The sequence below is a fragment of the Pempheris klunzingeri genome, chromosome 6 (assembly GCF_042242105.1).
Source record: "Pempheris klunzingeri isolate RE-2024b chromosome 6, fPemKlu1.hap1, whole genome shotgun sequence".
Taxonomy (NCBI): Eukaryota; Metazoa; Chordata; class Actinopteri; order Acropomatiformes; family Pempheridae; genus Pempheris; species Pempheris klunzingeri.
Window position 1 is genome coordinate 15,593,357 of NC_092017.1, and position 14,651 is coordinate 15,608,007.

The 14,651-nt window shown below is 39.7% G+C and overlaps 1 protein-coding gene across 1 annotated transcript in view; it reads left to right on the plus strand.

Moving 5' to 3' along the window:
• pex5la (peroxisomal biogenesis factor 5-like a) overlaps nt 1–14,651 on the plus strand; it is a 57,495-nt gene that overhangs the window by 29,963 nt on the left and 12,881 nt on the right. The window contains exons 8-10 of the mRNA XM_070832199.1: nt 1,026–1,121; nt 11,876–11,992; nt 13,504–13,647. Coding sequence (XP_070688300.1) covers nt 1,026–1,121; nt 11,876–11,992; nt 13,504–13,647 — 357 coding nt within the window. The remainder of the gene's footprint in view (nt 1–1,025; nt 1,122–11,875; nt 11,993–13,503; nt 13,648–14,651) is intronic.

The following is a 14,651-nucleotide window of genomic DNA, read 5'->3' on the forward strand; positions in this document are numbered from 1 at the left end:
ACTTCAAATGGAAATGAAATACAAAAAGCAAAAAATGGTCAACACCTGTTTTGTAGATTGTGTGTTACAGTGTTTTTGGGTGGATTTTTCCTTTAATGACCCTACTTTGGCATACTGCAACACAGCACAGATCATTTAAAATATGGTAACATTTCCTTTAAGCACACAAACCTGGTTATGTACAAGAAATGGATGAGACTATTTCTTCTGAGCCCATTAATACTGAGATTAAGTAACTTCAATTAATCTTGCATAATGGCAGTCTGTAGAGATGGGAATTGTTACAGGTACAGTACAGGCTGGCCTGACTGCCAAGCAGCCCTTTCAGGGGGAAAACACACATTCATTGGTCTCTGTAATGGATTTGGTAGCCCTGGGATACATCCAGTCATTGCTATTTTCAGTAAATCTACTGCAATATTGTATCTGAGCATGAAAGGGTATCTCAAAATCATTTACCCCTCACAGTTAAATGTGTAGGTGTAATGTGGAATCATGTGAACTACACTGCACTCTCACAAAGTAAAACCACATGCGTGTAATTGTTCGATTTTCATTTCCACACCAGGGCACGGCTCTATATGCAAGCTTGTAACGGAGAGGCTATTGGCATATTTCAGAGCGTGAGGTTGCATGTGCAGGTGCACGGGAAAGAGAGGTGGGGAGTGAAATTGAGAGAGGCTGGATGAGTACTGTAGCATTCAGATGAGGGGTGGGGTGAGATGCTGACAGTTGTGATTCTGCTGGCCTTCCTAAGCATGTCAGAGGCTTTGTCGAGGCAGGGATATTTACTCGTCCCTGAGAAAGCAGAGACGGCTGACCCTGCACACTCTCCCTGCCTGTCTCTCCCTCTGGCTGACTGTGTGTGTGATCTGGTGTGCTATGTGGATATGTGTGCGTGTGTTTGTGATGTGTTGTGTGAAAGTGAGTGGGTGTATGTGAGTGCGTGTATGCTTAATGGATTTTGTTTGTGCATATATGTATAAATTAGGAACTGTGTGTGTGTGTGTGTGTGTGTGTGACAGGCTCGCCTAAGCAAGGAGCAGCGGTGGGGCAGCGCCCTCCTGTCCAGACATCAGTCCCTGGAGGAGGAGTTTGAACGAGCCAAGGCTGCTGTTGAGGTAAGCAGAGTGCTGCTACACCTCACATCTGTCATCTGTCAACTGGGAGCCATCTCCACCACTGACTTTTAATAAGACCTAGCAAGAGAGACCAAGTTGGTTTGCAAATATTAAACAACAAAACTTTGTCTCCTCAGTGCACTGTCCTTGTCAGCTTTGTTCTGTTTGGGTGTTTTTAAAGTATCAGGAAGGGTTAATGGTTAAAAATACCTTAGCAATGCTCTTTAAGTTAAACACACCTTAAAAAAAGCTCTAACAGACCATTCTATGAAACCATTTCTCTTCTAAAATCAGAACATGGTGTCTGAAAACACTTTTATTACCTTTATCTGGCTTGAGTGTACTCTTCTTCCCTTCTTTCTGGTGTGCCAAGCTGAAATACATTCATTACTGCCCCCTGTAGACAGGGTTGGACATAAAAACACCCACTACAAGCACAGTTGCTGAGATATGTTCCTCATCAGCCATGAGGGGCAGCGAGGAGCCCATTCTGGTCACACAGAAAGATTCACTTCGCTGAGCCATACAAAGTTGATATTTATGCTTCATCTGAGGGGTTTGTTTTAGTTTAACAATGGAAAAAGCTTCAAGAATAAGGACCTACTGGTTGGTCTGGCAAATGTACATCCAGTTAATGTCCCCCCTACCAATAAAGAGAAGGAGACAGCTAATCTCTTCAGTGACAAGCATCTAGGACTGTCTGTCAGTGTGGGGCTACACAGACCTTCGATCGCCAAGGACAGATAAAATAAATACATTTACATTAAACTGGTGATATAACATATCTTTCAGAATTATTCATTTTTACGATGATATAAAATAATAATCATTATGTTGTAAAGAGTGTCTTTTCTTCACTTAAAAAACAACAACCCTGCCATTTGTCCCCAACTTTATGAAAAAGGGAAGGATCCCATGAGTGCTTGTAGAAATGTTTAAATAAAGAGCTATTATAAAGTGAAAACTCTGCCAAGAACTTCTAGCCAAGAAAACTTTTTTCAATAACACGTTTCCAATATCACTGCCCATGTAGACTTATAATTGTTCCAGCAATATGAATATATCTACCTGAAGGCCTGTGGAGCCCATTTCCATTGAACTCCTTCAGCCCTTTTATCCTTTTGTCAAATGATCGCTACTGTGCTTTCTGCAATGTATTTGCCCCTGTGGTGCTAGTGGACAGTTAAATGGTCCATGCTGAATTCAAAGACTCAAGTTTGTGGGGCATTTGACCCAGAAAAATATTCACACACTCTCAGCTGCCTCACAATAGGAAGGTAAATAGGTCAGTCATTTTATAGCCAGACATATCAGATAGCACAGGCGATGGCGAAGTTACAGTAATTAGATAGGTCTTAATTCTTCATAGGACTGTGTATTGACACAGTACATGTGTTGAGTTGTGAAGTATGCCTGACGTTCTCGTGCTATCAGAGATGTGATAGAGTTTGCCATGATGACAACATGGAAAATTACTTGAAAAGTTCCTACCTCTCTGAGAAAGAACAAGCTTTTGTTTGAGGCTCAAAACCCTTTCATCACCGTTTCTTCTTCAGTGCCATTGTATATTAAGTTATTATTTGATCCACTGATAACATGGCATGGCTGAAATTAGAATTTCCCAATTTTGCAATAGGTTTGCAAACTTTTGTAAGTTTTTCTTACAACTGAAGATATTTTAGAAAGGTTGCATCACATTGGTATAACAGCAGCTACTAAAAAAGCAGAGTTTCTGTACTGTACAGAAGTTTAGATAACCAGGAAAGTTTGGGTTTTGTAGTTACCCACTCGATGGACATCTCCATTCCCAGAAAATGGGGGTGAACCCTGCAGTGTTGAATTACTTCAGCTTTACTGAGGGCTAGAATAGACTGTTGCACACTGAGCTATGTGTAATGGTCAATAAATAATAGAGCAGGGACAGGGAGACGTTGAGAAAGTGAGAGGAGCAGCTGCAGAGGAGTGGACCGCTCGCTTGGGGATCCCTTCCCAAAGTTAGCAATGATGTCACAGCTTGTATAAGCCGTGAGCTGCAACCTCCCAAATAACTGCACATTTTGAGTACATGTGTCAGCTGGAGGGCAGGTAAGTGATGAGATTCAGAGATGCTCCTGGACAAGCGTCTGAGCATGGAGCATCGATTGGTAACAGTATCTTGCAGCTTCGATCGAGCAGTCTGAGTGCTGGCCTCCACTCTAGAGGGGCTCTGATGCAAGCGGTCAGCCATTTTGGCTTCGGCTGCCAATGTCAAAGCCCACAATCAGATAATTTCTATTTAAGCAGCTGTGCATATGCATGTACTTTCATACTTATAGAGACATGGAGGTAGATACGGTTCAGATGGCAGTGAGAACATTAAATCAGAACACTGCCTTTCTGCCAATTCATTCAATTAGACGAAGCAGCCAAATGTTAGAAAATTAGGACCAACAGAGGGAGTAGACAAGGAATTGGGCTCCCAAATATAATCTGTTTTACAAGGCTGGCACTGATGTAAAACTGTAGGTTTTATTCCTTCACACATTAAAATTTTTAAAAAGGGGGAATAGAATGGCAGTCGGCCAAAAGATGGTACTCAGTTTTCAATTCTTCTACAAAGAGACTGACAAAGAGATATTTCTTGAGTAGGTAAGTGACTGTCCATGTCACATGAGGATACCATCAACTACTCTGAGGTGATGACAATGTAACACTTTCATTAAACAGAAAACCACTGGAACAGCTGCAGGGTAAACTGGGACTTAAGGGAAGAGTGTTTTGGTGGTCGGGCATGAGAAAGCACTCCCTCAGTGGTGATAAAGACGAGGTGAAGGTTACTATGTGGCCTATTGTTTGATTAAAACAGCAGCAGGACGGGCTCATTTTTATCCTGCAGAATATTGGTCCGAGGCAGTTTTGGTTTAGTGAGAGACAAAAGTGCAGTTGCCCAAAAGTTAGAGATGCAGGCTTGTGATCAAAAGGTCAGTGGTTTTAATCCAAAAACCTGCTGGGAAAATGTAGAGAGGGAAAGTAATTGAGTAATTCTTTCTCCTCCCTCAGCAACTTCCATTAGTGTGACCTCAAGCAGACAACTAAACTCAAAAACTTGTCCAGTGGAGCTGCAAAGTTTCCAACATAACAATGGGTGTACAAGGCATCTATCAAAAACCCTGCAAGTGTAAATTTAAATTCAACTTCATCATTGGTGAGAGTTGCATTGTTTAGGCTGGTGAAAAAGCTGCCATTTGTACTCTGGTGAAGTCTGCCTGAAAAGGAGAAATGTGGGTGTTTTCAAACCCATATTTAATTTGCTCTTAGTTAACTTTAACAGTTAACTAGTTAACTGCAATTTCCCGTTGTTTCAATTTCTTTTCACAAAGAAAAAGACAAAATGCATCACTAAAAGCCACATGAGGACAGAAGGTCCTGAAGGAGGTCCTTATCTGCCCAAATATCAAGAGGGCACCGTACTTTGTTGACGTCAGCTGTTTAGCTCAAACTTGTAGAGTACGTCTTGTCGTTGAGTCAAACCAAAGTCGGGCTTAAGTAGGTCGATGCCATAAATTTGCTTGAATTTGACAGCTAGAAAAAGTACAGAATCTTAAATATTCCTTATTCATTTCATGTCATAGTATCTTGTGTTTTTAAATGTTTCTGAATCCTCAAACCCTCCAGTTTTACATGAAAATATTAGAGATTTTCAGTCTGGTCTAAGAGTTTTGGACCCCACTGTGTATATTTATCCACATGATTTGGTAATTATGGTAACCCATTTACCACCTGAGTGCAGGGATTTCCCCTGATCAATCAGAGAAGTGAAAAGGAGGCAAAAGAGAGGTGAGTAGAGCTCAGTTGGGTCCTCTCTGTGTATTTTGGCAGTTCCTCATTAAAAAGTAAAAGTGAAACACAGTGGCCACCACCACAACATTATGGTAGAAGCTTTTCATGCTTTTTCTACATTGTTCGTCTAAATTACCACAAAATTAACACAATTACCAAGCAAGAACTCGCATCAGAGAACTATTCATATGTCATAAATTCATTGCTGATAACAATTTTTGTGGTTACCAGCCGTAATGGTTCTGGCCACAGTAGCTCTGTGTGTTGTTATCACAGACACACATATAGTGGGTAATCGCATTGTCTGCCAAAATGCATTTGTAGCACTTTGTCCACTGAAATGTATTTTATTCTTCTCTGAATGACATTATCGGGACTCTAGCTTCCTATTTTTGTCTCGCTGACCAAGGACTTGGCCTGTGCAGCAGAGCAGTGGGTGGCTCATTAACATTAAAGGCCAAGCCAGCCCAGCTCTGGAGATGATTTTTTTCCCCGTGTCACTGGTAAATAATGAGGCTTTTTGTAATATAAGCCCCCTGGGCAAAGTGGATAAGTAAGCCCTATTCGTGTGCTTGGTTTCCTCCATAGGTTGAGTTCCAAGTTAACACAATTCAAACTGATGTAAACTGGTAAGGGTACCACTTGAGAAGTATGAAATATTTTTATATACTACAGTATCTAATTCTGGAAGCAAACCAGTCAGTCCAGGAATTTTAAATCTTGCTAAAACAACAAATTAATCGAAATTAAAAAAATCCCTCGCAATTTACCAATTCAACAAAAGGGAGCTGCTGAACAATGTTCATTTCAGCAGTGCAAATACTGAATAAGCAGATCATGAAAAATTAGTCACTTTACTTGCCTGAAATAGCATGTTTGATGGTTGCCAAAAGCTTCAAAGCCTATAGGCCTACATTTCCCTTTATACTTTTATTCATGTGCAGAATGGTCCACAGATGATCTGTATTTGCAAGAAAAAACAGGATTAATATTGATGTTGACAATTGAGTGTTGTTTGCTTCATAAACAACTGAATATGTTGCTTTAGATGAGTGTTGATTATGATAATTCTTTATTAATATGTCTATCCATAGCGCAAAATATATAGCAGTGTTGTTTTTAACAGTCCAGTTTTCCCAGTCAGGGTACACTTTACTATTCTTTATGAAATAAAGTCTGTTTTGTTTTGCACCACTCTTTTCTAACAGCATCAGTTTCTCTTTTCTTGCTGACTGAACATGAATAAGTTGTATAAATTACCTTCCTGGCAGTGTACATTTACTTTCACTGTATACATTACCTCAGTCAAGCTGACTAAGAAGCGCTAATTGGATTCTAGAGGGAAAATGTAAATATACCTTTTCTAGACAAAGGTGACAGCAACAGCAGAGATTATGTGAAACCTCAGTGGGCGTTCACATGATTATATATGTTGCCAATAATGTATTCATGAAGTAACAAATGAATTTCCAACAAACCTCCAACATCCAGTTCATTTCCAAACAGTGGTGACATATTTGGTTGCAGGAAGCAGGAAGCACTCTGGACTGAATCCATTTCACGTAACACTTCAACAGAGCTGCTGAAATTAGAGTCACTGCTATGGATTCGCTCCACTCATACACAGGATATAAATTACCTTGCCGTATCTTTGCCTTGTTCCACATAATTAAACTGCCAATGTCAGTGTGAAAAACGTCCTTCACAGCGTTACAGAGAAATATGACTAAATTTCTCGTAAATTAAAAACACGTCCGTATCTTTATTCCATTTCAGTTCTGCGAGTAATTTGTTGTTACCAGTGGTGCAATTAGAGGGCGGACATGTAACACACCAGATGGGATTTCACAGTGCGAAATACCATTGACTGTCTATGAAATGCAAATAACGAGGTGATGGACGAGGTCATGGAGCACAAATAGACCCACAACACGATGAGAAAAAAAAAAAAGTAGCCTATATAATGTAAATGAACATAATGGCTGTTGCATGAGAACCATTCACATGAGCATAAAGCTGAAGAGACCAGGAGCAGCACTGAGATGGGCAGCAATTTTTCTGCAGGGGTAACAGTTGGAGCTCTTGGTCGTGCAATTCCCCTTTTTATGATGTTTTTGCAACACATATCCATTACAAAGGAACAGTGGTGGAAATTAACTATGTACATTTACATAAGTACCTTATTATAGTAAATACAATTTGGTTGTAAATTATCATGTAATGTGATTAACAGTTTATAAAGTAATTTATAGATCAACCTTAACGGCCTGCATTATAAAAATGCTGCTTGCACAGAAATGAATGAATGAATGAATAAATGAACTTAAGGGTCCTGTATCTCATGGTGCATCCCACATAGGATTACAACACAACCTTTGCAATGAATCAATGTTAAAAATACCTGTACTGGTCACAAATCAACCACAGACTGTATGTAAGAAGTGGACGTAGCCACCGTGATGTCACCCATTGGTTTGTGCGCCGACGTTTTGAGGCCTTGAGTTTCACTTTACGGGCATCACCATCTTGGGTTCATGGCCGTCGCCATCTTGTTTTATGGATCAAGAACTGACGCTAGTTCCAAGAAGACCTCCTCTGATTGGTTAGTCACAACGTAGTCTCGCCCTAAAGCATATCCTGCTTTATCGTCTAATTTTCCTCTAAATGGAACCATAATTTACTAAATGAACATCATGCTGTGTTGAAGACTTGAAACTAGCGACTGAGACCAACTCATTAGTATTTTTGTTTACTGAGATAATAAATCTACTGAGAAGTAGGGTCATTTTCTCATAGACTTTCACTTATTCTGACTTCTTTTTGCAACCAGCTGAGTCGCCCTCTGCTGGACATTGGAAAGGATGCATGTTTAGAGCACTTTCGCATTGCCTCACTTTTCAGACCCAGAAGCTATGTCCACTTCTTTTAAAAAAGCATTATCTACACCTTACTGATATAAAGTTTTCTATGTAGTTTTCTGCCCGTCCCAGAAATCCCATGCATTTACTCAATAAGCCGTCAATGAGAAGATTTAAAAAATAAATTTTCAGTGAGTCATCCATATCCAGCAACTCACTTCTTATTAAACAAAAGATTACACAATTAGTAGAGGACAATAAAAAAACAAAAAAAAGTATACAATTTCTCTATTTCTCCCCGATCACACAGGGGAGCAAATTCAACTTTGTTTTTAGATTTATCACATATTTATCACATATGCATATGTTGCAAAATTTGAATTATTGCAATTTAAACTGTAAGATCATATGCATATTCAAAAGCCATCCAGAGTATTATCATGGCATAATGTTAATGTCATATTGCCTGCATGTAAATAATGAAACATAACTGAAACTTTACCATCAAAACCAAATCAGTTTTGATCACATACAACATATACTGTAGATATAATTAAGTGCAGTATGAACCTCTTATGAGGCTTAATTTGAAAATCAGCACTGTCTTTTCATGTAAACATGTGCCTGCTACACGCTCTTACAATATCCCTGCGACTGCCTCCCTCCATGTATTTCCTCCACCTCGGGAACTAACAGTGCACTTCCTGCGCTTCCTGACAGAGCCAACAGTGGAGACTCACCTTGTGGCAATTTGTCCGAGAGTCAGCAGCCTGCAATTACCCGCCATCTCTCACCATCAGAGGCCCCACTATGGCCTCCATGTCAATCACAGGCCTCTTGATGAGATGAGAAGGCCTTTGACACACACACACATACAGTAGATGTTTCTGACCCTACTCCCCTCTACACTGTCACTACACACACACACACACTTACTGTACACACTTGCTGTCATGTACTATGTCTGGTCATAGAGGACTCAATAACTCACATGAGGCTGTTCTGCTCTGTTTGGCATTATTCTTCATGGTTTGCTCTCCCTCTGACAGGAAGACAGCCAAGAATCATGGACTCAGCCAGCTGGAAGAAAAAAAAAAAAAAATTCTACTGTGAGTTTTTAACATGAAAAACAGACGTGATGTTAACTACATCTGCAGTGACAACACTGTACGCGAGAAGCATAGCGAGCATAGCATTTTTAACACAATAGGTAGAAATATAACGGACAGAAAAAGACGCGGTATCTCTCAGAAAGTCATGTAGCTGTGTATCCAATACTTCAACCTCCATCCCAAGATAACTCGGCAAATATTCCTGTTATTACAGAAATGTACTGCAGTATGTGTGCAAGTCAGTATGACAACAACAATAATAATGCTCTTGACTTCTAGCATTTTTTCGGGGCTATAAATAATCAGTAAAGACTCATGTGATACCTTGGTACAGTTGTTACACCCTCAAGGTCGGAATTTGCGACTGCAGGCTGTTTGATTGTCATTTTCATGACAATATCAGATTATAAACAGTCATCTGATGTCTGGTGTTGAAAAATTTAACATTTTATAGTTTTAGCTCATTTTAAACATTAAAAAAACGCCTGTTAAAGGCTGTGACAGTCGATGCCATTCAATACTTTCATCCTCCGTAAAAACATGGCTCTCCCCGTCGTGACACACAGAGTTTGTGAATCCTGTGAAGAATTTTCCTCAGGGGTAGCTTCTTATTGTGACACTATGAAGATCCTGTGGTCAATAGTTTTATAGTTATTAACCAAAATATTAAGAAACACTTAAATTTAGACCTAATGGTGGCAGTAGATGAAACAGTGGTAGAGGAAAAAATGGTAGAGGAAAAGACAAGGATTCACCAAAGTCAGTAGGATTCTTCATCTAATAAGGACGAATGTCTGCACCTGAAAGTTAGAAATACATATGTTTGTAGAAAAACAGTGAAAAAGTCTCCACATGGACCTTTAAATCAGCTGTAAAATAAACAGGTATGCAATGAGAAGATGGTGAAACAGGAGAGATACTGTGTGCTGCTGTTTAGTAGTTTTAGTTAAATCCCTTGATGCAGCCTTTTGAACACACTGAAACCGTTTCAACTCCTCTTGGCTACAGCAGATAAACGGTGTTGCACCAGTCAAAGTGAGAAGAGATAAAGGCATGTATAATCCTCTCTGTATCACTAAAATTCAGGATGATTCTAATTTTAGAAGTGCTCCTGAGATGGCTGACCAGGTTTTTAGCATCTCTGTCAAAACTACAGATCAGCAGACTTAGTTTTGGAGGCAGATCTGTGTTTATTAACCAGCATGAACATGGTTAATCTGCCTGGAAACAAACCAAAAGGGAGTTATGTCTAAATAGACAAACAGAAATTCATATTCATATTTATTTTCCAATATGCCACATGGGTATTTCTATTGACACTATACCAAGATGAAAACCGATTTATTAATTTGGCTTGAGGGAGAAGTTAATTGAACTTAATTAAGTAACAGTAAGTTAGGCTGACGTTCACTGCTGTCAGAGATGGTATATATTTCCACATTTTAACAGTGCAATAAAAAAGTAAATATAGTGCAATACAAGAATGGGCAGACAAAACGTATTTTGCAGTTTGGCTTAATCGACAGCCTACTTTTAGTGAAAAAAAAACAATAAAAAGCAAATATTCAAATTCTAAAATTTAAGACCAAATATCTACCCAACAAAGAAATATCTAATTCATTGAATATTTGAGTCCAACCCTAAAAATAACTTTCAGTTCATGTTTTACCATGAAAAGCTTAAAGCTTTTAAACGACAGTGTGCCACCACACTAAACAATTAAACTGCTATTCCTGACTCATGATTATATTTCCTCAAGCTGCTCTTTACTCCATCTTGTCTTTTGACTGCAGCTTTTCCAAACGTTTTCCAATCTAGCTAACCTGATTAGTTGAACAAATGACAGGCACAGCCCTCATTTAAATCTAATCAAATGCTGGGTTTGAGGCAAGTACAAATGAGCGATTTCTTCAATGTTCTTACGTTATGAATTGAGCCAAACAACATTACTGTGATTGTAGCGGTTAGTTGCACAGCGGAGGCTTTGGAGATGTCAGCACTGTTGATTGCTGAAGTGCACAACAATTTCTGGCAGGCGTTTAATGCAGAAACTGTGCTTTTTTTTTCTTTTTTTTTTTTTACAAGTGTAACTGGTTAATGTAAGATATTTGTAATTCTTTGGAAGGATGCTGTTTCATCCCATTGTAATAAGATAATGTTATTATATTTGTACATTGCAGGTGCAGGTAAGATATATTCGAACCATCCTGGATGTTGGAAGAAATTGAAAATATAACTAATACAAGCTTGTGTCTAATAGGTTCACTTCAGGCTTTTCTGTTGGACTGAAAATGAAAAGCTATTCCAGGAGGTGGACTAGCATATGTAACTGATTTATTCGTCCATGATAACCTTTGAGGATTGATCAGTTAGTCGAAATGCCAACAACAACAAAAGTTCAAATCTCAAGCTAATAAAGGCATTAAAGCCCCAATCTGACATTTTTTGGTCACATAAATGCAAATTCTTTTTAGCATTTTGTGCATTTCTTAAGTGCCCATATATGAAAATACAAACCTGGTTTCAAGCTGTTCTTAGAAGCACTACTGATGTAAAATCGTCTGTAACCATATCAGAAAACATACTTTAGTTTTAATAACTGTTAATTTCCATTTTAAAAAGCCTGACAATCATCTTCAAAATGGAAGTAGGTTCTAATCTTGTCTTGTGTATTGATTTTTCATGGTGGGGCCACCTTTTTGTTTTGTTTGCACTTTAAGTGCGGACAGTTCCTTTAAAGTCTGCCTTGACTTGCAAATGCAGTGAGTCATCAGAGGTGTGGCGTCCATGCGTTACAGCCAGCGAGCTGGATGGACGTGACATTTCCAAAGGTAGCATGATGGGAAATTACAAGAGCTACTGTTCTGCCCTGCACTAATCACTCATTCCCTCCTCTCTCCCTCCCCTCCTTCTTCCCCTCCCTCATCTATCCATCTCCCTTCCTCTCTCTCTGTGGCGTCTGCAGTCAGATACAGAGTTCTGGGATAAGATGCAGGCAGAGTGGGAAGAGCTCGCTCGGCGGAACTGGCTGACAGAAAACGAGCAGGCGCAGATTCCCTCCAGTGTCTCTCCACACGAGAAGGTCAAGATCATTAAAATGTTAAAATCAGAATGTGCACATATTTGTCTTGATGACACTGTAATGATTTACAGTACTGACAGCCTCTGTTGACTAAACAAGGCATGCATGTCTAGAGTTACACTGTCAAATCAGTTTAAATTTGAAAAAAGGTGATGTATAAGTTAATCACGTATATGTTTGACTTCAAGATTTTAGTTTAAAAAAAAACAAAAAAAAACACCTGACTCAAGTAGAATTATTCATTATTCATGTATAAATTAGTCACAAAGCTTGAGCCAGGGGACAAAATGACTGGAAGAAGGGGGGAAAGATTTAGCTTAATTATGTCTAAGTTTCAAATAAGTGCCAACCACCATCTCTAAAGCGGACAAATTAATGAGTCATATCTTGTTTAATCCGTACACAATCAGATATCTAAAGACAAGTTACTGAAGTCCTCTTGTCACTGTGAGTGGAACCAGTGGAGACTCCACAACCTTTCGTGTTGAACATTTCCATATGTGTGTGGATTAAACAAATGTAATATTGTGTCATAAATGTGCTTTAGTGGTGCCTGTAGGTGGTTTTGACCATAGAGAAAGCTAGCTGAGATTGCTAGCCTCTTGGTTCCAGTCTGTATGCTGAGCTACGCTAATAATTTCCAAGCTGAACTTGCCAAAAAAACTAATAAAAAATCGAATGCAAATTTTCCCAGAATGTCAAACTATTCCTCTAAACCCCGTGTTATAGACACATCATTATTCACAGGAAGTCAAGATTTGAAACCCAAGAGCAAAATACAAGCTGCAAACAGAAGCCGCTGTGGAGAGCTTTCTGGCTCTCACGAGTGCTCGATATCAGCGTGTTCAGAGCCTAAAATATAAAGATCTGACTTGTACAGTGTTTTTTTTTTACAGTTTACTAGGGAATTTAAATCTTTTGGTATGTGTAATCTTTTTGATCAGATTTATGTTCAGCACTATTTTCGCCCAGATTAATAGATATAGGACATTTTGGAGTAAGATTTAATATAGACTGTGCTCTGTCCTGTGTGTGTAGTATTGCCATATAAGGAATGTTTGTGGGTCTCAGAGTGTGTATCTCAGCAGTATACTTTACTCATCAGCTGGCCTTCTTATGTAAGGAAATCATACGAGAGCAGACCTGTGGGCTTCCTGATTGATCCCAGTGCAGAGCTAGTTCTTAAGGAAAAAGCTGTTTCAAAGTCATCGCACTCAGAGGCAGTCAACAACACACCAGGGTAATCACTGTTTGAAAATGCAAAGTTTAACATTTAAAGAGAACACACTCTGGGGAGCTCAGCCCAGTTTTGATGTGAAGCAGAAAAGATCAATTCCTGCTGCTGGAGCTTTGCTTAAATATACAACTTCACAGGACAGTTGCCCTGGTTTGTATTTGAATATGGAGAACAGAAACTGACATTGCCACTGTCCCTATTTTCTGTGTGTGTGCGTGTGTGTCTGTCTGTCTGTCTGTCTGTCTGTGTGTGTGTCTTTCTTTCTCGCTGACAGGGTTACTACTTCCACACAGATAATCCATATAAAGACTTGCCTAACGCGTTTGAAGAGGGACTAAAGAAGTCTCGAGAGGGAGACTTGCCAAACGCTGTGCTTTTGCTGGAAGCAGCTGTCTTGCAGGACCCTCATGATTCTGAGGTGAATTCATTTCGTCCACGCATGCACACACACGTTACACAAACATTGTATTCTGTCTTTACTTAACCGGGCAGGTTAACCGTGGGGACATTTCTATTGACGACTGGGGATGTATGAAGTATGAGGAGATGTGTGATGGGACGGAGGCACATTTACGGCACAGATGGCCAATAAAACTGCAGACCTGCACCGGTCAACCCCACTGAAGCAGCTGCAATTCAGCACAAATTTAACGCTAAATCCATCCCCAATAAGTCCACCTCGTGTTGAGAGAAGCTGCGGAGGAAGAATGCCTGACTGACCACAGGCTGTGTGAAGCAGATTTAGTAGGCAGCACCCACAGGCTGGATGTTGATTGCCTGTAGAGGGCAAGGGATTTTTTTCCCCATGCTTAGGGACTTGTTTACTGTAGCAAAAATACTCAACTTGTTCATGCTCTTGCTGAGAATTTCCATTTGCCCAGTGAGCTGAATAATAGCTCATTCGGCAGGTTTTTCCTCCTTTTTTGTATCCTCCCCATTTCAAAAGAAGTGACCTCTTTACAGGCTGAAAGAGCAAAGCCTTCATACAAAGTACTTTGAGAATCCTCTGGAATATACAGAAATGTGCCAGTTATTCCGAGGAGAGGATTATCCCGCGGTGTATGGAACTAATACGATTCCGAAATTCCTCCTAGGGCGCTTAGTGGCTTATTGCCCCACTGTGAAGACCTCTGAATCATTCAGAAATAATTTCGACCCTCATTTCAAAGAGTGGAACAAAAAAGCATCTACAGAGATTAGCTTTAGAACAGGTTATTAAGGGTGCCCTCACAGACACAAAATACAGTAGAGTAATCTCATAATCTCACATTTTGGATTTGAGGTTAGTTATATCATTGTCTGCCCTCTTGTGCTGATCAAGGGTACTTTCTATTCACGTCTCCCTGCTGAGGACCAACACTGGCACAAAGATCCCCCACAGTGCCTCCCTCACAGTCACATTCGAGGTTTACTGAATGAAAC